Source organism: Pezoporus wallicus, unplaced genomic scaffold (assembly GCF_028554395.1).
Source record: "Pezoporus wallicus isolate ANWC-B61680 ecotype Strahan unplaced genomic scaffold, APGP_CSIRO_Pwel_v1 contig_8787, whole genome shotgun sequence".
Lineage (NCBI taxonomy): Eukaryota > Metazoa > Chordata > Aves > Psittaciformes > Psittacidae > Pezoporus > Pezoporus wallicus.
This window is the reverse complement of record NW_026638420.1, coordinates 352,223-373,542: the sequence shown is the minus strand read 5'-3', so window position 1 is coordinate 373,542 and position 21,320 is coordinate 352,223. Positions and strand designations below refer to the sequence as shown.

Sequence of the window (21,320 nt, the reverse complement as noted above, 5' to 3'; positions counted from 1 at the left end):
ATTTTCCCCAAAACAAAAACCCAAGAGATGACAAGAGAATATTTATCAGAGACCTATATTGAGGGGATGCTTAACATCACCGAGTCTCTGCAGAGTTTAAATCATGGTTAGAATGTGCTGTACCTGCTCCTGTAAAGACATTCAGTTCCTTCCTCCTCCAGACAGCTGACACCAAATGAGTTAAAAAGGGAAAGATTAGGAGTTCTATCAACCAGCTGGGACCGGGTTGGTCAATGAGCAGCTCGCAATGAGGTTATTTGCTGTTGCTTTTCTAAGGGCATCTTTAACATCCTTGTTCCTCAAGCTGTAGATCAGAGGGTTGAGCATAGGGACAAGGAGGGTGTAAAACACAGCGGTGACTTTCTCTGTCTCCAGGGAGTACTTGGAAGCTGATTGCATGTGGCTGAGCCCAGCAGGGACGTAGAACAAGGTAACGGTCAGGAGGTGGGAGGCACAAGTAGAGAAGGCTTTGTGCCTTCCTTCAGCAGACCTAATCCTCAGGATGGACAAGAGGATGTATACATAGGAGGTGATGATGAGGACCAGCACAGACATGGAAATGCTCCCATGAAGAATTACAAGCAAAAGCTCATTGAGGTGGCTGTTGGAGCAGGAGAGCTTCAGCAAAGGGTTAGTGTCACAGAAGTAATGGTTGATGGTGTTTGGACCGCAGAAAGGCAACAGCAGCAAGCAACAGGTTTGGATTAGGGAGTTCAAAATCCCCCCCATGTATGATGCAGCCACCAGCTGAACACAGACCCCCTGGGGCATGGAAACCGTGTAGAGCAGTGGGTTGCAGATGGCTACATAGCGGTCATAAGCCATCACAGCCAGCAAGAACACCTCTGTGGTCACAAACATGAGGAAGAAGAAATGCTGCAGGAAGCAGGCAGGGTAAGAGATGGTTTTGTTTTCCACCAAGAAGGCAAGAAGCAGCTTTGGAGCAAAGACAGAGGAGTAGCAAAGATCGACAACAGAGAGATTGCAGAGGAAGAAGTACATGGGGGTGTGCAGCCGGGGGCTTGTCTTGATCAGTGCCATCAGCCCAAGGTTGCCCGTGAGAGTGATGAGATAAATCATGAAGAAGATTACAAAGAGAGGAGTCTGCAGCTTGGGCTCGCTTGTCAGGCCGAGGAGGATGAAGTGGGTCACTGCGGTGTGGTTGCCTTCAGCCCTGTTACTGTATTGCATGGCAGCATCCCTGCGGGAAGGAGGAAAGATGGAGTGAAATAGGGAAGAGCAATGCCATGTGGCTTGCATGTACTCTGTTAGGCTGGACATTAAAACAATAAAGATTTGATAGTTGAGGCAACATCTAACTGTGGTTCTTGGTGAATCTTCACAGGCAGAGAAACACATCCAAAACCCTTCAGAAATCCCTTAATCATGAGGCTAAATCAGACCTTTTCTTTTAAAAACCCAAACCCAATCTTGAACCATTTGAAAACTGGAGAAGAGGTGAAGAACTTGCAAACTGGTCATCACATTTCATTAGGGAGGCAGAAAAAGGGACTGTGCATTCCATTTGCTCCATGAGAAAGACTAAACACATCTGAGTGTGATGCCCCAGGAGCCCTGAATCCATCACCCCAGCTCTGATACAGCATTGCTGGATCCCCAGCTGCCCACAACAATTGTTCAATGAGTGAGATACCCAAGACTCAGGAGCTTTCCCTGGGAAAAGAAATGAACTGAGACTAAGAAATGAACTGGACATCATGTTCTGTAGGTAATAGAAGGCTGGTAGCTGTATTTGAAGGATTCATAGAATCCCAGACTGGTTTGGGTTGGAAGGGAGCTGAAAGCTCCTCCAGCTCCAACCCCAACCCCTTCCACTGGAGCAGCTTGCTCCAAGCCCCTGTGTCCAACCTGGCCTTGAACACTGCCAGGGATGGGGCAGCCACAGCTTCTCTGGGCACCCTGTGCCAGCGCCTCAGCACCCTCCCAGCAAAGAGCTTCTGCCTAAGAGCTCATCTCAGTCTCCCCTCGGGCAGGTTCAAGCCATTCCCCTTGGCCTGTCCCTACATCCCTTGTCCCAAGCCCCTCTCCAGGTTTCCTGCAGCCCCTTCAGGCACTGGAGCTGCTCTCAGGTCTCCCCTTCATGAGCCTTCTCTTGTCCAGGCTGCCCCAGCCCAGCTCTCTCAGCCTGGCTCCAGAGCAGAGCTGCTCCAGCCCTCGCAGCATCTCCATGGCCTCCTCTGGCCTCTGTCCATCAGCTCCATGTCCCTCTTGTGCTGTTGCCCCAGAGCTGGATCAGGACTGCAGGGGGGCAGGGGGGTCTCCCCAGAACAAGGTAGAGGGAGGAAAAGAGGTGGGGAGGCAAATGCCCAAATAAATGATCTCTGGATGGTCCCAGCACTTCAGGTTTGGGTTTAGTGCCTTCCATTGGGGTGGCTGCTCTCCACTTCCCTACTGCAAGCCCACATTGTTACTTATATCTCTGTGAGATTTTGCACTTTTTACATATTTATGAGCTCCCAACATACCAGAAATAGCCAGATATGTTGTATTCCTAGGTTGTATTTCTAGCTGCTTTTACCTTCCCTTAAATGAACATCTTTTGAGAACACTCCAAAATCCTTATCCCCAGAAATCCAGAACAGACCACCCAACCCTATGGCTGGGACAAAGCACTAACCTTCATGCCATTGAGGAATAACCTTTCAGAAGGTTGCTTGAGGTTCTGCAGCGTGTTTTCAGTCTTCTTAGAGGAAAAACCTGGAAGGTTTCCTCATGGAATGTGCCCTGTGTGTCATTCCCAGGTATTTCTGTGCCACTGCATGCTGTGGTGCAGCTCTTGTCCTCTTCAGTTTAGGGCTGGGGCAGAAAAGCAGCCTTTTTGAATGCTTTCCCTAAGGTTTTATCACCATCAGATGGTGACACACACATAGGGTGTGAAGATAATGCTTAGAAACTCGGACCTATGGAAAATACATAGCTCAGGTATATTCTTGTTGAGCTTTTTGCCCCAAATCAGTAAACTTAGAAGCCTGAAAGCTGTGGGGTTTAATCTAGCTCTACATTTGAAGCCTATGATCCTGCTTGCCTGCCAGATCCTTATATACCAGATCCTTACCTAGCATCCTTATGCAGCTTTCTGGGATCTACACACACTGTGTGTGCGTTATCCTAAGGCAGAAGATCCATGATCCGTTTTCCTTCATTCTTCAGGTGGCTCTAATGCTATAGGAGGGGGAAGTGGCAGCTCATGGATGAAGTGAGCCAAGCACAAGTAATGCAGCAGCTCCATCAGCAAGCAGCTTTTTGCCCAGAGCGGGTGATGACACTGTCCCAGAGGGGGACAGCACCTGGGTTTATTTACTCCTTTGGTCCTGATGGATAAAACCCCTGAAGTAAAGCTTAGCTTGAGCAAAAAAGGGATCATTAGAGGCTCCCAGCAGAGCCTGGAAGAGGTTTGGACCTGGGTCCCACACCCCAGCTAATGGTGCAAGGCTCATTAACCTCAGTGCTAATGTGGAAGGGGGGGGGGGGTTGTGGTGTGTGTGCCATCTCTGCTAAGGCAGAGGTGGGAAAGAAGCTTAGGAGTGTGTTTAATGGGATGCCAGGGGTTGGGATTTATTGCGCTGTTTGAACTGTGCAAGTCTAGAGCTTCACCTAAACCATAGTTTAAGGTAGCTGGAAGCACCAAGTGCTGTAACCAAAGTCAAATGTGCACATGAATCACTTCATCTCCCTGCGTATGGCAATGGTTTTTATAGCCTGAACTTAAACCCCCCTGATCTCTCCCACTGATCACTCTGCCTGGAGATCACCACTGCAACTGCACCCAGAGAGCCATGGAGGCAGAGGAGATGCACTCCCAACCCAAAGGGATGAAGCACAACGTGTACTTCAGCACAAGCCAAGTGTACAAACACCAAACCTGGGTTCTGTGGTCACACTCATGATTTTACTTGAGGCTCACTGAGTTTTGTGTGCACCAATTGGCACAATGACAGCAAGCTTTAATGTTCCTTTGAGTCAATTAAAGGTACATGAAAGGGCAGTTCGACTTTGTTAGAAATGTTTTGTCATTTCTGCCTCATTCCTTGAGCTATTTGTGGCATTGTGACAGTGTGATACATCACAGTGTACCAGTGCTACTACTACAATGATACTCAGGCCAGCAAGAAGTGAGCAGGGTTGAAGACTTTGCAGCTGCTTTATCCCGCTGCTGACTTATTTTACTTCCCTTCTATAAGCATTTTCCCACCTCTTACTTCCATTTCTGATTACTTCTTTAAACATTCATCCCCTCACCAGAACCCCATTTCACTGTGGTCACAACAAAAGTGTTCGGAGATAAACCAGGAATACTGAATTAAAAATCTCCTGTTAGGGCAAAGTATGGATTGAAACATTTAAGGGAAGACAGATCAGGAAAAACAACCCCAGTTTTTTGTCTTTAGTGCATTTTGAAATGAAGTAATTAAGCAATGAAATCTGAGTATATAAAATGACTGAACCACTGTGACTGCCAGGTAAGTACCAGTTAAGGATGACAGATTATAGCAACACCATAGGAAAATGTCTTTCAATCAAGTTTCACTGATAGCTTAATACATGTAAGAAACATGTTTCAAAATACAAGTATCTTCATCATTTGAAACTCAAGAGTTTATAATAGTGTTTAGCCTACTATATAACATATAATATTGCCTACTATGTGTCACACCATATCAGTAGTACAGTCTACTATTGTTATAATAGCATAGGGATAACTTACCCTGGTGACCAAGTGAACCTGGATGCAAGGAACTGGGTGCACGGAGGGGGAAGGTGGGAAAGGGAGAGGAAGGGTAGAAGGAGCAGGATGTGGTAGACACTAAAACACCCCAGAAAAGCCAGGCTTTCACCTTAAAACCTCCTGGGAAAAGCACACCAAGGACTTAGGCTCCACTTCTCAATTAGAAAAGACAAACCAGGCTAAGTAGAACTTGCTCAGAGCATTCAAGCATGTTTTTTCCAGTGGAAGGAAAAAAGCTTGTGGTTTGAGGACAAGGATTCAGGGCTGAAAACACACTCACAGGCAGAAGCCTTGTTAAATACACAGAACAAGTGATAAAACATCACCCCGCATCTTACTTTTAAGTTCTGCTTACCCCCCTCAGTGCCTTCCTGACTGCAGATTCCACACGTAATATGTTGGGATAACACACTACACCAGTTACCTGCAATTGTATGAAGCATTGAGGCTTCCTCTTGCCAAAATATCTCCATTTTTAGGTTTGGGATTAAGGTTATGCCAAGACCCTGTGAAAACCCACCAGATGAGAGAAGATTTGTTAAGTTTTGGGTGCTCTGCTACAGGTGCCTCTTCCTAGGCAGGATCCAGCTCTAGAGCTCCATGCACAGTGCCTGTTGCCACACTTCATTTTACATCTAAGAGAAGTTCTGAGGTGGTTTACAATCCAGATTATAGCAGTGTTGATGGAAATCCCCTGTGAAACAAGCTCATCTTATAGAACCACAGAACGGTTTGGATTGGAAAGGACCTTAAGATCACCTAGTTCCAATCCTCCTGCCATGGGCAAGGGACACCTCACCCTAGATCATGTCACACTCTATCCAGCCTGGCCTTGAATACTGCCAGAGATGGAGCATTTACAGCTTCTTTCAGCAACCTGTAAAGAACTTATCTCCAACCTGAACTTCCCATTTCAGTTTGAACCCATCACCCCTTGTCCTACCACTACAATGGTAGTGGTAGCTTTTTACTTTACAACTTGGCAGCTGCCCCCCAGACTTTTGATGCCTACACAGCATCCAAAAGCCTCAAACTTGGGATTTCCTGCATTCAGGCGTGTGCTTCGTGTCTGGTCTTGGTTTCCCTCTAAAAGTGGGATTTTTCTTTATCTGTAGAACCTTCAGCAAGGATGCTAAAGCCACATCCCCAGAGAATGAGAAACTTGGTGTTTGTATATAAATTTTATTCTGAAAACAAACCCCAAAGACAAGGAACTATGCAAAACAGAGAATAAAATAAAAGAAGCCAAGAAAGCAGCACTATCTTTTTCTTAGCCTGGGACCTGTCTCTGTGTGTACATTGTGGAAGGATGCCTCATAGAATCAGGGAATGAGCAGGTTTCTATTCTAGGTTAATTGACATTTTACTTTCTAAACATAAATCAGAACCTGGCAGCAGAATTCAGGCTGGGAGAGCTGCAGCCTCAGCTTGTCCTCAATTTGGACACTAAGAGGGGGACAGAATGTTCCTGGAACTGGGATTCCAGTCTTATATTAAACAAAGAAGGGAACCTGTACCCAAACCTCATTAAAGAGACCTTTACTTTGTTACTTCTGGTCTCCTTCCCAACCCCAGCCTGCCTTCAGTTCATATCTAAGGTTTCTTCTTCAGCCTCTGCTGCGTGCACCTACCTCCTTCTGATGCATTGTGTCACAAAACCTCCATCATTTGGACCCAGTTTGCTCTCTAAGTGTTTAACTCTGCATTTCTTAAATCACAGATGGTGCTTATCACCAGCACCTCCCTTTATCTCTACAGCCTGGGTATCACCTCCAGTCCTGGTGGCTTTATCAGAAGTTCCAAAATGCTCAATGCTGTTACTCCAGCAACAATTCCTCCCCTTCAGCTCCCCCACTGTGGCTGTTTCAGCTCTGCAGCGTCTGATTCACTAACCTAGCCTTGTCAGGAAGTGCTTTGCCAGCATCCTTCTTAGCTCTAACACACAGGACAGAGAAATTACAGTTTGCTATTAGCCTACAATTCCTGGTTGAACATAAAAACCAATCTCAGTCAGCTCCATATCCTGCAGAATGTGATGAACCACTCTGGCTATTTCCCCTTTTTGGTCTTTGAGGCTGTGGCATTGTTGGTCTTGGCTTTCTTCTTTGCTGACCCCTTGGTCTCTGGCTCTTTGCGTTTGGCTGATGTGATGGAGCCTGTCACCTTGAAGAAGTCATCCAGCCTGCCCTGTGTGCTGCCCTGACGGCTCTTGCTCAGCCTTTTCACCCCATTACGGATCCGTTCCTCATTGAACTGCTTCTCCCCACACATGAACTGGACAATCTGCTCCTCATCCGGCTCGGTCCACTTCAGCTCAATAGTGTCAGGGTTGACCACATCAGGCTCTAAGAAGAGCTTCTGGGCCTCTTTGTGCAACCAGTTCTCAGGCAGAGGGTACTTCTTGGTGTCTATCTGCTGAATGATCTTCTCGATGGTTTTATGCTCCTTGATGAGCTCAACAGCACGCTTGGGCCCGATGCCACGGATGCTTGCGCAGTAGTCACAGCCCAGGAGGATGCAGAGATCCACAAACTGCTCCCAGGTCAGCTCCATATCCTGCAGAATACGGTTCAGGTGGAACTCCTGGATGGGCAGCTTCTTTGTCTCGCTGGCAGTGAGATGCCTCATCAGCACAGGACTGCCAAAGGTCAGACAATCCATATCTTCTGTAGCAGCTGCATAGACCTTCCCAGCCTTCACCAAGGTAGCACAACTGGCTTCAGCCTCCCCTGGTGCCTCCACATAGGGGATTCCCATCAGAGTTAGCAACTTCTTGCACTCATCATTGTGCTGCTGGGTCACCTTGACCAACCTCTTGCTGTATTTCTCAATGTTGTTCTCCTCTCCAGCCTCCTGAGCCTCCTGAAGGTGTTTCTCAGCCTCAGCCCGGCGCTCGGTTCTCTTTGCCAGCTCCCCTGACTTCAGCTCAGGGGGTTTGCCATCGAAGACATAAACTGGCTTGATGCCATTCTCCACCATGCGGATGGTCCTGTAGAACATGCCCATCAGGTGGCTCGTGGTCTCACCTTCCTCGTTCTGAAGCACATCAGCTCCTTGCCGTACGGCGATCAGGAACTGGTAGATGCTCATGGAGGCATCTATAGCCACCTTCCGGCCAAAGTAAGACTTGATGTCATTCTCCCGGATGGCAGCAGGTGCCACATCTGCAATAAGCTTGGCCAGGCCATGGATTCCCATCCTAAGGAACAGAAAAGGAGATGCTGGGGTCAGCCTCTGCACACACATGGTGCTTGGGGTTAGGAGCTGGTGTATCACCCAAGCAGGGAGGACCAAAGGGCTGTGATGCTGCCCCTGTGATGCTGTAACCCCCAGCCTCAGCACCATTCCCTAACCACCATTACACCCCACCTCAGCCTCCCCAGCACACCATTAACTCCCTGCCTAAGCTCATTGTTACACCACTTCCTATCTTAGCTTCTCCCAGCTCAGCCCCTCTCTCTGTCACACCTCCCACAGCCCCACCATTATAAAAGTCTAGGCCCTATTACCCTCATTCCCACCTTCCCAGGTCCAGGCTCCATCATCATAGGATCATAGAATGGTTTGGGATGGAAAGGACCTTAAGATCATCCAGTTCCAAACCCCTGCCATGGGCAGGGACACCTCACACTAAACCATATTGTCCAAGGCTTTGTCCAACCTGGCCTTGAACACTGCCAGGGATGGAGCATTCACAGCTTCCTTGGGCAACCCATTCCAGTGCCTCAGCACCCTTACAGTAAAGAACTTCTTCCTTAGATCCAATCTAAACTTCCCCTGTTTCAGTTTTAACACGTTACCCCTTGTCCTATCACTACAGTCTCTGATGAAGAGTCCCTCCCCATCAACCCCTTACCTACCATTACTTCTCCTGGCTGCTGCTGTTAACCCCATTCCCCCTCCTTCAGCACACCCTTACCTGGCCCCCTTCCATTATCTGCCTCTTCCTGCCTTATCCTCTCCAGCCCACTGGTGTTCCCTCATTCCCCCCCTTCACCCCGCTTTCCATGCAGCCTCCCCAGCCCCCAGGTAGCCCCAACCCCAGCTCAAGCCTCCCACAGCCACCATTAGCACCCCTCTCCCAACACCCCCCCCACGTTCCCTCCTCATTCTGCCCCAACCACCATTACCCCCTCCTCAGAATGCCTCAACCACCATTATCCCCTCCTCATTCTGCCCCAACCATTATTACCCCTCCTCATTGTGCCCCAACCACCATTACCCCCTCCTCAGAATGCCCCAACCACCATTATCTCCCCTCGGGGCCCACCTCAGCCTGTCCCACACATCCCCTCTCACCTCACCCAGTCCCGGCAGCCATTATCCCCTCCCCATTCCCTCCGCGCTCCCTCCCCAGCACCACCACCCCCCGCACGTCCTTCTCAGCCCACCCCAGCCTCCATTACCCCTCCCCGTCCCCTCCCCAGCCTCCATTACCCCTCCCCGTTCCCTCCCCAGCCTCCATTACCCCTCCGCGCTCCCCCCTCAGCACCACCACCACCACCACCACCACCCGCCCCATGACCCTCCTCAGCCCACCCCAGCCTCCATTATCCCCTCCCCGTTCCCTCCTCAGCCCTCCCCAGCCTCCATTACCCCTCCCCGTTCCCTCCCCAGCCTCCATTACCCCTCCGCGCTCCCCCCTCAGCCACCATTACCCCTCCGCGCTCCCCCCTCAGCCACCATTACCCCGCAGCTCTCTCCCGCCGCTGCTCCCGCGCTCCGCCGCAAAGCCCGCTGGGAGCCGGCGGAGCCAATAGCGAGCGGCTCCACTTGGCCCCGCCCCCCTGTCCCGGCATGCCTCGCTCCCATTTCCGCTTCCCCTGGGCAGCGGCGGGGCCGGAGGCGACGTGTCCGTAACGGAGCGGGCCTGAGACCATGGTGAGGGCCGGGAGCCCCCTTCGTCACCCCCCATTCCCCGACCCATTATCACTGCCCTTCCCCGCGGCCTCTCCCAGCTCAACCCCGCTCCCTGTCACGTCTCACTCCCTGTTAGAACCATTTAGACCGCATGAGGCCCATCCCGTGGTTGCCGTTTGTCGAGGTTTAAACCCGGACAATAAGTCAGCCCCCTCCTTTCCCCTGTGCTCCCGGAGGGATGGGGAGAAGAATGGGAAGGATTTAAATCCCACGGGTTGAGATATAACCAGTCTGGTAATTCAGGTATAACACAGAACCGCTGCTGCTACCCCCAGTAACAATAATGATGAGGGAAATAACAAGGGGAGAGAATACAATTGCTCAGCACCCACCGACTGGTAGCAGCCCGACGCAAGCAGCAGTCTGGGCCTTCTGGGTGACTCCCTCCAGTTTCCCTAGTGGGCATGGCATGCTGCAGGATGGAATACCCCTTTGGTGAGTTTGGGTCAGGGGTCCTGTCTCTGCTTCCTCCCAGTTTCCCGTGCTCCTCCTCACTGGTGGAGCATGAGACTGAAAAGTCCTTGATTGGAGCGACCATTACTGAGCAACAACGAAAACATCGGTGTTATCCGTGTTGCTCCCAGATTAAAGTCAAAACCCCAGCTACTAAGGAGCAAACCAACTGCTCCAGCTGAAGCCAGGACACCATTTCCACCATTGCCCCCAGCCCGGTACTTCTCCCCGCTCACCTTTGCTTTGTCCCCACAGGAGCTGGAGGCAATGAGCAGATACACCAGCCCGGTGAACCCCGCTGTGTTCCCGCACCTCACCGTGGTGCTGCTGGCCATTGGCATGTTCTTCACCGCCTGGTTCTTCGTGTATCCACTGGCTGGGGGTGTGGGGAATGGGTTGGGGGGGTCAGGGAGTGGACAGGGGGTCCTCTCACCCCACATCTGTTATCGCCTTAACCCTGGGGCTGCAGCTATGAGGTGACTTCTACCAAGTACACACGGGACATCTACAAGGAGCTGCTGATCTCCCTGGTGGCCTCGCTCTTCATGGGCTTTGGGGTTCTCTTCCTGCTGTTGTGGGTCGGTATCTACGTCTGAGGCACAGACAGCAGAGCACTGGGACCACCTTGTGAACCCCTGCAGCTGTAAGCTCCTGAGGGCTTGGGGGGGGGGGGGGGGCTGTCCAGAAACGTGGCTTATCTCTATAAAAGCTACCTTTCCTCATATAGAGCTGGGATGTGCAAAGGGCTGTGCCTCCTTGCAGCAGCAGCCTCGGGGCTGGGTGTTGCTGGTGCTCTGTGGCCCCAGAGCCTGGCCCTGGGGAGCATGGTCCCACCAACCTCCTTTATCTCCTCTTCGGTTCTAGGTGGGATGCCCTACAGAAGCTCCTTTTGTATTTCTTTTCTACTTCAACACCACATCCCATAGCAGACATGGGCTGTGCTCCCTCGGGTGACTTCTACCAACCCAACAAACCAACCCTGAATAAAACTGGCTCTGTGATGCCTCTGCCTTTGCATTGACGGTTTGTCTTTTAAGTGATTTTGGGGTTTTCCAAACCACTTGGATTTTGGCACAAGATCCACTTACCTTGGGCTGGGATGGTTAGTTATGGATTTTCAAAGCTGTTGGTGCCCAGAAGTGTTTCAGTGCAGCAAGACTCCAGAAAATCAGTGTTTCCTGCTTCATCCTAAGCCTGTTTTTATAGCCTTCAACCTTCCCACCATCGTGTCCCCTCACCTTTTCACCTCATGGCCATGCTCCTTCTCATCCTGAGCCAGTGGCTTTGTGGCCCTCACTCTTTGGCCACTCAGAAGAGTTTATTTATGGGCTATAACTATATTTTAATAGGTCGTTTTCAATTTATAACCTAGTTTTCAAAGCATTTAGGTCTGGCAGATCCCACTGATGAATGACATGGGGGGGTTCCTCCATCTTGTGGGAAACAGTTTTACAGCTACTGAACCAAAACCCAGTTATTTCCCAGCAAGGGAGGATGTGCCAAGAGCCATCCTTGGATACAAAGCAGTATTTATATATTTATTTATATGGGTATTTTTACCTCCAGCATAAAACAAAGTCTAAATAAGCCAAACAACAACAAAAAAAAAAAAAGAGTGGGGAATCCAGAGATTCAGCACTCAAATTCAGCAAAATATAAATACAAATCAGAAAGAAAGGAGGGAAACCACCTTTGTTCCCCACAAATAAAAACTGAGCATGATAATACCTGCTAAAGAATGCAACCCTACAAACTTGCTGGCAATATACAGTGATTAAAGCTGTGACAGCAACATTTAAAACCAAACAAATTAGTGCTTTACTTGTTTTCTTCCTTAATTCGTGCAGTGGTGGCAGAGTCTCTATTTACAGGCTTTTAAGCTCCATCAGTGGGACAGAATGTTTGTGAATTTGCTTTTGAAACAAACTCCGAAACAGCCAAACTTTGGCAAGTGGCCTCATTTCCACCTTGTTTTCCTTCCTGCTGAGGATGTCTGGAGGGATGAAGTGTTTCCAGCGGGAAGAGAGGGCTTTTCCCTAAGCTGGAGGGCTGGAGGCAGCAGCTCAGAGCTCCCTCCTCTTGTGCAGGGCAAGGCCTGATTGTGAACTCTCTTATTACTGATTGGGGATGGGGAACACATCTGTTAGGGCACAGACACTTTGGGGGGACTCTGTATAGTTGTTTCCTTGGGCTTTGAAGCAATCCTGTGAAGTTCAGTAATTACAAACCCCTTTGGAGCTCATTTCTGCTTTGCTCTGCAGCAGCTGCCAGACACTTTGTGATACACTTGAAGACAAGATAGAAGACCCTAAACCCTGCATTCTGGATCCCTCTCCTGGCACCATGGATTGCTTCAGCCCGGTGCTGCTCTGCTGTGACACAGCTGTATGTGGGTAGGACCAGCCTTGGCACTTCAGGTGTTGCCTTAGTCTCAGTTTTTAAGCTATTTACCCCTGCTTTTGAGGCACTCAGTGGTTTATGTACATGTGGGGAACCTCTGTTCCCTTGTGCTGTCCTGGCATCAGAAAAAAAGGCACTAGAGATGTTTCCATAGCCCTTAGGCACTTGGGTTGCTGGGAGCCCTCATGAACCCCATGGTTCAGCATCACAGAGATACCTGAGAGACTCCATCTTCTCTTGGGCCACTGCTGGTAGCACTTATCTAGTGATTGGTTCCTTCCCTTCAGGAGTGGCTTTGGAGCTTCACTCATGGCTCTTCCTCAGCCAGGAACACCAGTAAGGGGGTGATCACAGGCAGTGCTTTCAGCCCTAGCCATCACAACACCCCCCATCACCTCTTCAGGGACTGAATGAGCACATGGGCATCTGACTCAGCTTGACAATACAGGGGGAAACAGCAGGTCTGAGATGGTTACCTCTAAGATTTGCAGAATTCAAAGAGCACATGGTGTCACCCACCACTAAGGACATGTCAGACTGGGCCACTGATTGCCAAGTGGAGAATAAAAGCTGCCAAGAAAGTAACTTCCCAGTTTAAGGCCAAGCAGAAGGAGGGTGGATGGAGGGAAGGGTTCTGTGTGGCTTCTTCAGAGCTACACCATGGGGTGCCCTTCCTGCTCACTGGGAGAAATACAGAATCCTGCTGAGCATGGCACAGGGTGCCCAGAGAAGCTGTGGCTGCCCCATCCCTGGCAGTGTTCAAGGCCAGGTTGGACACAGGGGCTTGGAGCAAGCTGCTCCAGGGGAAGGTGTCCCTGCCTGTGGCAGGGGTTGGAGCTGGATGAGCTTTAAGGTCCCTTCCAATACAAACCACTCTGGGATTCCATGGAGCTGAGCTGCTCATGCATAGCTGCTCCCACCTTTGGGGTCTCTTGTGTTGCCCCTGAGCTTCCCAAAATCAGGTAGTCCCTTAGCTCTGCTCCTGCTTGGCTGCCCAGCATTCCCTGCTCACCCACTGGATCCAGCCTGCTCAGGTTTCCATGGATTTTAGTAACTGGAGAGCATAACCAGTGTATAGTTGTGCTTGGTGCCTGTGGGAATGCAGCCCTGAGCTGCAAATAGCGAGCCTATGGTGGCAGAGACACCTACTGGTGGTGCTGTCGCAAGGAATTGCAGGGCTACGGCTGCTTTCCTGGGACATGCTTGGAAAGAAGCTCCAAGATGTGTGACAGGAGATGAAAACTGCTCCTGGACTTGGAAGGGGAGGATGTGCAGAGTCTTTGCAGCTTGTTTCTCCAGAGCAGCAGAGCCATCCATGGCCTCCTCAGTGCTGGTGAAGGGAAGGAGGGATTGCTGTGTCCATCTCCACTGAAGGCAACCAAACGCAGCAGCCAGAGCCTGATGGTGATTCCCCAAACCAGTTCGGTTCAAGTGATGTCCAGTGGCAGGGCTGCAAGGGGCAGGATGTGCTCTTCTCTGAAGCCAGCTTAGAGTGAGCTTCAGGATGGGTGAGTGACATTCCCCCCTCGCTGCCTGTCCCCAGCAGTGGCTGAGCTTTCCTTTGGCAAACAAGCTCATCCTCCAGGAACTCAGATGTCTCCTTAGCAAGAGGTGCAGGAGCAGGACGAGGGGAGGACACAGGCACTGGTTGGTTGGTCTGCTGCATCCCAGCACTGCTGTAGCTTTAACATGGAGCACTGCAGCGGCCCCCTTTGGTTTTCTATGGAGGACACACGTAGCTCAACAGAGACAGAAGTAAAAGACCCATTTTTATACAGTTTAAACCCAAACTAATTCAGTAGTTTAGCAAGTTAAGAACTTGTAACAGTAAAATACCCAAAACACACTTGTCTGCTTTCAGCCAACAGTGAGAGCGAGGACATACAGTCACTGCCATTACCCCTTTGGGGGTGACAATCAGCCTCTTCAGTGCCTGGCAAGGAGCTGGTAGCCAGTGAAGCCACCTCACACGTCCCCAGGGACTCACCCTTGCTCTGCATGGTGTTACCAGGCTTTGCCAGGGGTCTCTTAATGCACATCATCTGGGTGGCTGGGTCGACCTGGCAGCTCCACGCACTGCAAGAGGCCACACACTGCTGCCAAATGACAATAAGAAGGGGTCCCACCACATTTAATGCAGGTGACTCAGGGTCATTGATGGGAAGTGTCCTCACGCATGGTCTGGCCTGGGCACAGCCTCAGCAGCAGCTTTAGTGGGGTTCATCCAGCCAGACCTGGGTAGGGTGAAAGAGTCCAGCAAGGAGGGGGACAGAAGGGGCTGAAGATGAAGCTGCACCTTCTCTCATTGTCCATAGAGAGTCCATTCCAGGTCCAGGGGGCAGGGGGCTACAGAGGGGTGGCCCTGGGCCAACCAGAAGGAACAGCAACTCCAGTGTATGACTTCCAGTAAGTCCAGGCACAGCCTGCCTTTCCAAGCCAAACTCCAGCGTTGTGCTCTTGGAAAGGGCTCCAGTGTTGAGCAATTCCAGTGTTGTGAAGAAGCGACGTGGTACATCAGGGCCAGCACAGGATGGAGCTCCCATCCGTGGGCAGACCTGTCCAGTGTAATGCTTTCAAATCCAGTGTTGCAAGGGGAAGGAGAAGCGATGGAGGACACAAGCATCCCAATAAGGGATGGGGACACAGGTTTGGGATGGTGGAAGTCAGGGTGAGGTGAGCCCAGGAGATACCAAGGGGCTGGTTGTGTTTCTGCGGCTTAGGTCCCATGTTCTGCATGTGCTTCGGTGCCTGTGGCACCAGTCACAGCCAAACCAGCCCCACGCAGGAGCTGGGGGTGATGTGGGGCTGGGGGCTAGCAGAGGAGGGCATACAGGAGTCTTCCCCAGTGTCACCAGTCCCCCTTCCTCTCTCCAAGCAGAGGGCACTGGTGCTGCCAGGACTCACTCACAGAGCCAGTAAAACTGAAGGTAATAGTCAGTGAAAAGGTGGCCCATCTGCTCAGGAGCAGTGCTGCAGTTGGCTTGGCCCTGTGAGAGAGCAAGAGAAAGAGCTGGTAAAGGTAGGATACATGATCCAAGGGGGAATTGTGCCTGAATTATGTGTTAGGTAAAGGAAAGTCATCCCCCAACCACCCAGGTAGCTGTAGAAGGCAACAGCCACGATGGAGAGGGCTGTGGAAGTGCTAAACCTGATTCAAAGAGGGCAATCGGGTACTGGAATAGGCTTCCCAGGAAAGTGCTGGAGTCACCATCCCTGGAAGTGTTCCCAAACCGTGTAGACAAGACCCTCAGTGCCATGGGTTAGTGGTGGCCTTAGCAGTGCTGGGGTAATAGAATCATAGAATCATAGAATAGTTAGGGTTGGAAAGGACCTTAAGATCATCCAGTTCCAACCCCCTGCCATGGGCAGGGACACCTCACACTAAACCATGGCACCCAAGGCTCTGTCCAGCCTGGCCTTGAACACTGCCAGGGATGGAGCATTCACAACCTCCCTGGGCAACCCATTCCAGTGCCTCAGCACCCTCACAGGAAAGAATTTCCTCCTTAGATCCAACCTAATCTTCCCCTGTTTCAGTTTGAACCCGTTACCCCTTGTCCTGTCACTGCAGTCCTTAATGAAGAGTCCCTCCCCAGCATCCCTATAGGCCCCCTTCAGATACTGGAAGCTGCTCTGAGGTCTCCCCGCAGCCTTCTCTTCTCCAGGCTGAACAGCCCCAACTTTCTCAGCCTGTCTTCATACAGGAGGTGCTCCAGTCCCTGAGCATCCTCGTGGCCTCCTCTGGCCTTGTTCCAACAGTTCCATGTCCTTTTTATGTTGAGGACCCCAGAACTGCACACAATGCTCCAGGTGAGCTCTCACGAGAGCAGAGCAGAGGGGCAGGATCACCTCCTTGGACCTGCTGGTCACGCTGCTTTGGATGCAGCCCAGGACACGGTTGGTTTCTGGGCTGTGAGCTCACACTGAAGCCGGCTCATGTTCATTTTCTCATCAACCAACACCCCCAAGTCCTTCTCCTTGGGCTGCTCTGAATCTCTTCTCTGCCCAACCTGTAGCTGTGCTTGGGATTGCTCCGACCCAGGTGTAGGACCTTGCGCTTGGCATGGTGGGACCTAATGATTTTAAAGGTCTTTTCCAACCTGGTTGATTCTATAGTTCTAAGGCTCTCGGTGCAAGGTAGCTGCTACACCTGCCGTGGCCCCATTGCTCTCCTCCTGCTCAGCCCTGGCCAAGGCAGCTCCTGGTACTCACAGGCTGTGCTACCCTGAAGTGGTAGGTGAACTCCCGGAAAGACATCATCACGAGAGGCCAACGGTGCGTGGTTTCCTGGGGAAGAAAGGAGAATAGCTGGGATGAGATTGGGGCTGAGCTTCTGGGAATGTCCTCCTGGGCCACACTAGCAAGGAAACACAACCCTGTGCTGTCAAGTGCTGCCTCTGGAGGAGCAACGTCTCCAGGGCCAGCAATTGAGCTGGACTGAGAGGGACAAGGAGGGTATCAAGGGTTTGCTGCAGCTCTGCATATCCCCCTGCAGGGATTTCATTAGGATGTGGTCCACCCTGGACTCTTCCCACGTTCGTGGGGCTCATGCAGAGGGGCTGGATGCAATGATTCCATGAGTAAGCACATGGATCAGGTATCCAAACACCTCCGGTGGATGTCTGATGTTAGCCAGTGCAAAGTCCAGCTTTACTTGAGCATGAATTCCCTCTTGTGCTGCCCTAGCCAGGTTGCTGGCATCCCCCTGCAGGGATCAGTGGTGTGCTGGGGTGACCTGTATGGATTTTGGGCTGTTCCCTCCCTACCTGTGCGCCTGTGGCATCAGTGGAGCTGTTCCTGCTCGCAGCATCCTGGCAGGGGTCACTGGAGACAAGGCCACAAAGGGAGATGGACACAGCAGAGGAGGAGCTGAGGAGACAAGACTTAGTAAGCCCCTGAAAGGAGCAGCCTCTGCCACCTCTCTCCCAGCTTCAGGGGGACCAAAAGACCAAAGAGATGAGCCCTGTGCACTCACTTCATCTCCAGGGTCAGGTTGGTGTTCACTGCTGTGAGCTGGCTGACGGGGATGCGGTAGGTGAAGTTTCCAGTCCTAGGGACACAGAAAGAGCATTGGATCTCACCATGGTGGCTGTGGGACGAGCAGGACAGGACCCAAAGTCTCTGTTGGGTGAAGCTTTAGAGGGGAGCTCCCAAAAGTGATGCCACCAGCCTGACCTCGCTCACCTGCACGTGTCAGCAGCCGCACAGTGCTGGGACTCAATGGCCATATTGATCTCCAGGATCCGGATGGAGAGCAGCACTGGGCTTGATCCTGCGGGATGGAGAACAGGCTATTGAGGAACAGCAAAGGGATGGTGCTGGGGTACCCTGAGGGATGCCTGGCACCCAGACCACCTTTTCTTATCACTGTGTAATCAGAGAGGGGGTCAGACTGCTGCAGGGCTGTGCTAACACCACATCCAGCCATGGAGAGCCAGGAGAAGGGATGCTCCAGACTATACCAATGGCTGGTCATCAACACTCCTTTCTCTTTGCTGCCAGCATCACCGAATCTGCGTGTTTCTTCCTCTGGATCTGATTTACCCATAGCACACCCAGATGGGGTTATGAACGGAGATGCTGCTATGGCAGCTTCAGAAGGGAGCTAACAAGAGGGTAACATGGCCAGAAAGCATAGGGCAGCACCAGGGGAGGAAGGGCTCCATCCAGGGCTGGAGGTTGAATCCTGCTACACTGAGGGGCAAATAAGCTGCAAGATGGAGACACACAGTGAGAGCTGTGCAGGAGAATCATAGAATCATTTAGGTTGGAGAGGACCTTTAAGATCATCAAGTCCAACTATTAACCCATCTCTATTGTTTCCATTCCACAGCAGGTCAGATACCATTTTGCTTATCAAGATGTATAGATGTATGCATAAACATTAAATTAAATAAAATTAATTAATTAATTAATTAAATAAATAAAAAAATCAATTCATTGATAATTTAATTAATTAAAATAAAAACCATTAAACCCCTTAAATAATGTACGTCTCAAACGTTAACATTCAAAAGATGAGACCCAGTTGCTTGAGGACGCCCCAAGAGGGAGCCCAGGACCACGGTGTCAATGCAGGGAGAGATGACAGCATCCACCTACCGCCCGGGCTGGGCTCCTCCGCACGGGGCCACTGGCTCAGCGGCTGCTTGATGCTGCGCTGCTGCCGGGGCTGCCCCAGCGAGAGGTTGGAGATGTCCTTGGCTTTGCTGTGGGTGAAGGGGGAAGAGGGGCTGGCATTGGGGCTGCCGAAGCTCTGAGACCTGTCTGGCGTCTTCGGCCACTTGGCGTAGGAAATCGCTTTCCCTGGGATGCCCCTGGATTTGCCTTTGATGTTTGTCACGGGCAGGAGGGAGGGCTGGCTTTGGTCTGTAAGGGAAAGGGAGAGAAAAGGTGCGGTGAGAGGCAGGGAGCCTCTTCCCGGTGGGATCCTCACAGCAAACGGAAGCTAAGAGGCACAATGCAGGGACAGGGAGCCTCTTCCCGGTGGGATCCTCACAGCAAAGGGAAGCTAAGAGGCACAATGCAGGGACAGGGAGCCTCTTCCCGGTGGGATCCTCACAGCAAAGGGAAGCTAAGAGGCACAATGCAGGGACAGGGAGCCTCTTCCCGGCGGGATCCTCACAGCAAAGGGAAGCTAAGAGGGACAAAGCAGGGACAGGGAGCCTCTTCCCGGTGGGATCCTCACAGCAAGGGGAAGCTAAGAGGGACAAAGCAGGGACAAGGGAGCCTCTTCCCGGCGGCATCCTCACAGCAAAGGGAAGCTAAAGAGGGACAAAGCAGGGACAGGGAGCCTCTTCCCGGTGGGATCCTCACAGCAAGGGGAAGCTAAGAGGGACAATGCAGGGACAGGGAGCCTCTTCCCGGTGGGATCCTCACAGCAAGGGGAAGCTAAGAGGGACAAAGCAGGGACAGGGAGCCTCTTCCCGGTGGGATCCTCACGGCAAAGGGAAGCTAAGAGGGACAAAGCAGGGACAGGGAGCCTCTTCCCGGTGGGATCCTCACAGCAAGGGGAAGCTAAGAGGGACAAAGCAGGGACAAGGGAGCCTCTTCCCGGCGGGATCCTCACAGCAAGGGGAAGCTAAGAGGGACAAAGCAGGGACAGGGAGCCTCTTCCCGGTGGGATCCTCACAGCAAGGGGAAGCTAAGAGGGACAAAGCAGGGACAGGGAGCCTCTTCCCGGTGGGATCCTCACAGCAAGGGGAAGCTAAGAGGGACAAAGCAGGGACAGGGAGCCTCTTCCCGGTGGGATCCTCACAGCAAGGGGAAGCTAAGAGGGACAAAGCAGGGACAGGGAGCCTCTTCCCGGTGGGATCCTCACAGCAAAGGGAAGCTAAGAGGGACAAAGCAGGGACAGGGAGCCTCTTCCCGGTGGGATCCTCACAGCAAGGGGAAGCTAAGAGGGACAAAGCAGGGACAAGGGAGCCTCTTCCCGGTGGGATCCTCACAGCAAGGGGAAGCTAAGAGGGACAAAGCAGGGACAGGGAGCCTCTTCCCGGCGGCATCCTCACAGCAAAGGGAAGCTACAGAGTTTGGACAAAGCAGGGACAGGGAGCCTCTTCCCGGTGGGATCCTCACAGCAAGGGGAAGCTAAGAGGGACAAAGCAGGGACAGGGAGCCTCTTCCCGGTGGGATCCTCACAGCAAAGGGAAGCTAAAGAGGGACAAAGCAGGACAGGGAGCCTCTTCCCGGCGGGATCCTCACAGCAAGGGGAAGCTAAGAGGGACAATGCAGGACAGGGAGCCTCTTCCCGGTGGGATCCTCACAGCAAGGGGAAGCTAAGAGGGACAATGCAGGACAGGGAGCCTCTTCCCGGCGGGATCCTCACAGCAAGGGGAAGCTAAGAGGGACAATGCAGGACAGGGAGCCTCTTCCCGGCGGGATCCTCACAGCAAGGGGAAGCTAAGAGGGACAAAGCAGGGACAGGGAGCCTCTTCCCGGTGGGATCCTCACAGCAAAGGGAAGCTAAGAGGGACAAAGCAGGGACACAGCCCTGTGCTCGGTAGGGCACGGTGCCTAAGGCAAGGTCTCCAGGAGTCTTTTGGCTCTGCGGTGACTGCCCAAGGCGCTGTTTCTCCTGCGGCAGTGATGATGATGGAGCAAAGGAGCCTGCAAAAGCCCTGCTTGGGCAGCCAAGAGGCATCACAGCCTTGGAATGGCAGAACCCTGCTTGAAGCCAACAGAGGATTCAAGGTATGGTTGCTCTGGCACGCTGGACTCCTGGTATAGCCTCTCATGGCTCGGTGCTGGCAAAGCATCAGCTTCAAAGACCTCCCAGCCCTCACTTACCCCGGCCGCACAACCATGGATGCCTGAACCATGCCCCACGGGTTCAGGCTGGCAGTGCTGCTCTGTCCCACTGCTGCCTGCCAGGACTCAGTGGGTCCTGGCAGGTCCCAACCCAGGCAGGGGTGTGATGGGAACCAAGCACATCCTTTTCACACAAGGTGAGACAGGGCTGGGGCCGTGCTGCAATGGGGAGGCAGACCTTGGTGCCTGGCTTGGTTCTTACCTGTCCGGTTGGTGGCATGAGTGGGGCTGGTCTCAGAGAGGGTAACAGAGGAGGCATTGGTGGGAGCAGCAGAGCAGCACGTGGAGAAGCAGGGTGGGCTGAAGCAGGCTGACACGCTGGGAGCAGGTGAGCCGAGGAGCAGGTCATGTGTGTCCTCTGTGGCTGCAGGGCAATCAGCAGGGACAGGAGGACGAAGTCAAATGGAGAGGCAGCCAAAACAAACAGCACCAAGTGCCCCCAGCATCCCTTCCACAGAACCAGAGCCCCAGGACCTTGCAGCTCAGAACC

The 21,320-nt window shown here is 52.1% G+C and overlaps 4 protein-coding genes across 6 annotated transcripts in view; 1 reads left to right on the top strand and 3 right to left on the bottom strand.

Annotated features, from left to right (window-relative positions):
- Positions 1–207: 207 nt before the first annotated feature.
- On the bottom strand, positions 208–1,314 carry LOC130599847 (olfactory receptor 1052-like). Its single transcript, XM_057410623.1, has one exon. The coding sequence runs from the start codon at positions 1,279–1,281 to the stop codon at positions 208–210; it is 1,074 nt and encodes a 357-aa protein (XP_057266606.1). The 5' UTR covers positions 1,282–1,314.
- A 5,310-nt stretch (positions 1,315–6,624) lies between these two features.
- On the bottom strand, positions 6,625–9,525 carry FEN1 (flap structure-specific endonuclease 1). Its single transcript, XM_057410648.1, has 2 exons — positions 9,437–9,525; positions 6,625–7,946 (listed from the first exon to the last, which is right to left on the bottom strand). The coding sequence occupies exon 2, from the start codon at positions 7,943–7,945 to the stop codon at positions 6,797–6,799; it is 1,149 nt and encodes a 382-aa protein (XP_057266631.1). The 5' UTR covers position 7,946; positions 9,437–9,525; the 3' UTR covers positions 6,625–6,796.
- An 81-nt stretch (positions 9,526–9,606) lies between these two features.
- Positions 9,607–11,137, top strand: TMEM258 (transmembrane protein 258). The gene is made up of 4 exons (XM_057410656.1): positions 9,607–9,628; positions 10,376–10,485; positions 10,590–10,763; positions 10,985–11,137. The coding sequence occupies exons 1-3, from the start codon at positions 9,626–9,628 to the stop codon at positions 10,714–10,716; spliced, it is 240 nt and encodes a 79-aa protein (XP_057266639.1). The 5' UTR covers positions 9,607–9,625; the 3' UTR covers positions 10,717–10,763; positions 10,985–11,137.
- Positions 11,138–11,637: 500 nt separating this feature from the next.
- Positions 11,638–21,320, bottom strand: part of MYRF (myelin regulatory factor) — a 65,848-nt gene continuing 56,165 nt past the window's right edge. For all 3 annotated transcript variants that reach the window (XM_057410629.1, XM_057410630.1, XM_057410631.1), the window contains 7 exons: positions 21,033–21,194; positions 18,623–18,889; positions 17,705–17,792; positions 17,496–17,570; positions 17,287–17,389; positions 16,733–16,807; positions 11,638–15,507 (listed from right to left, as the gene is read on the bottom strand). In XM_057410629.1, coding sequence (XP_057266612.1) covers positions 15,421–15,507; positions 16,733–16,807; positions 17,287–17,389; positions 17,496–17,570; positions 17,705–17,792; positions 18,623–18,889; positions 21,033–21,194 — 857 coding nt within the window. In that variant the 3' untranslated portion in view covers positions 11,638–15,420. The remainder of the gene's footprint in view (positions 15,508–16,732; positions 16,808–17,286; positions 17,390–17,495; positions 17,571–17,704; positions 17,793–18,622; positions 18,890–21,032; positions 21,195–21,320) is intronic.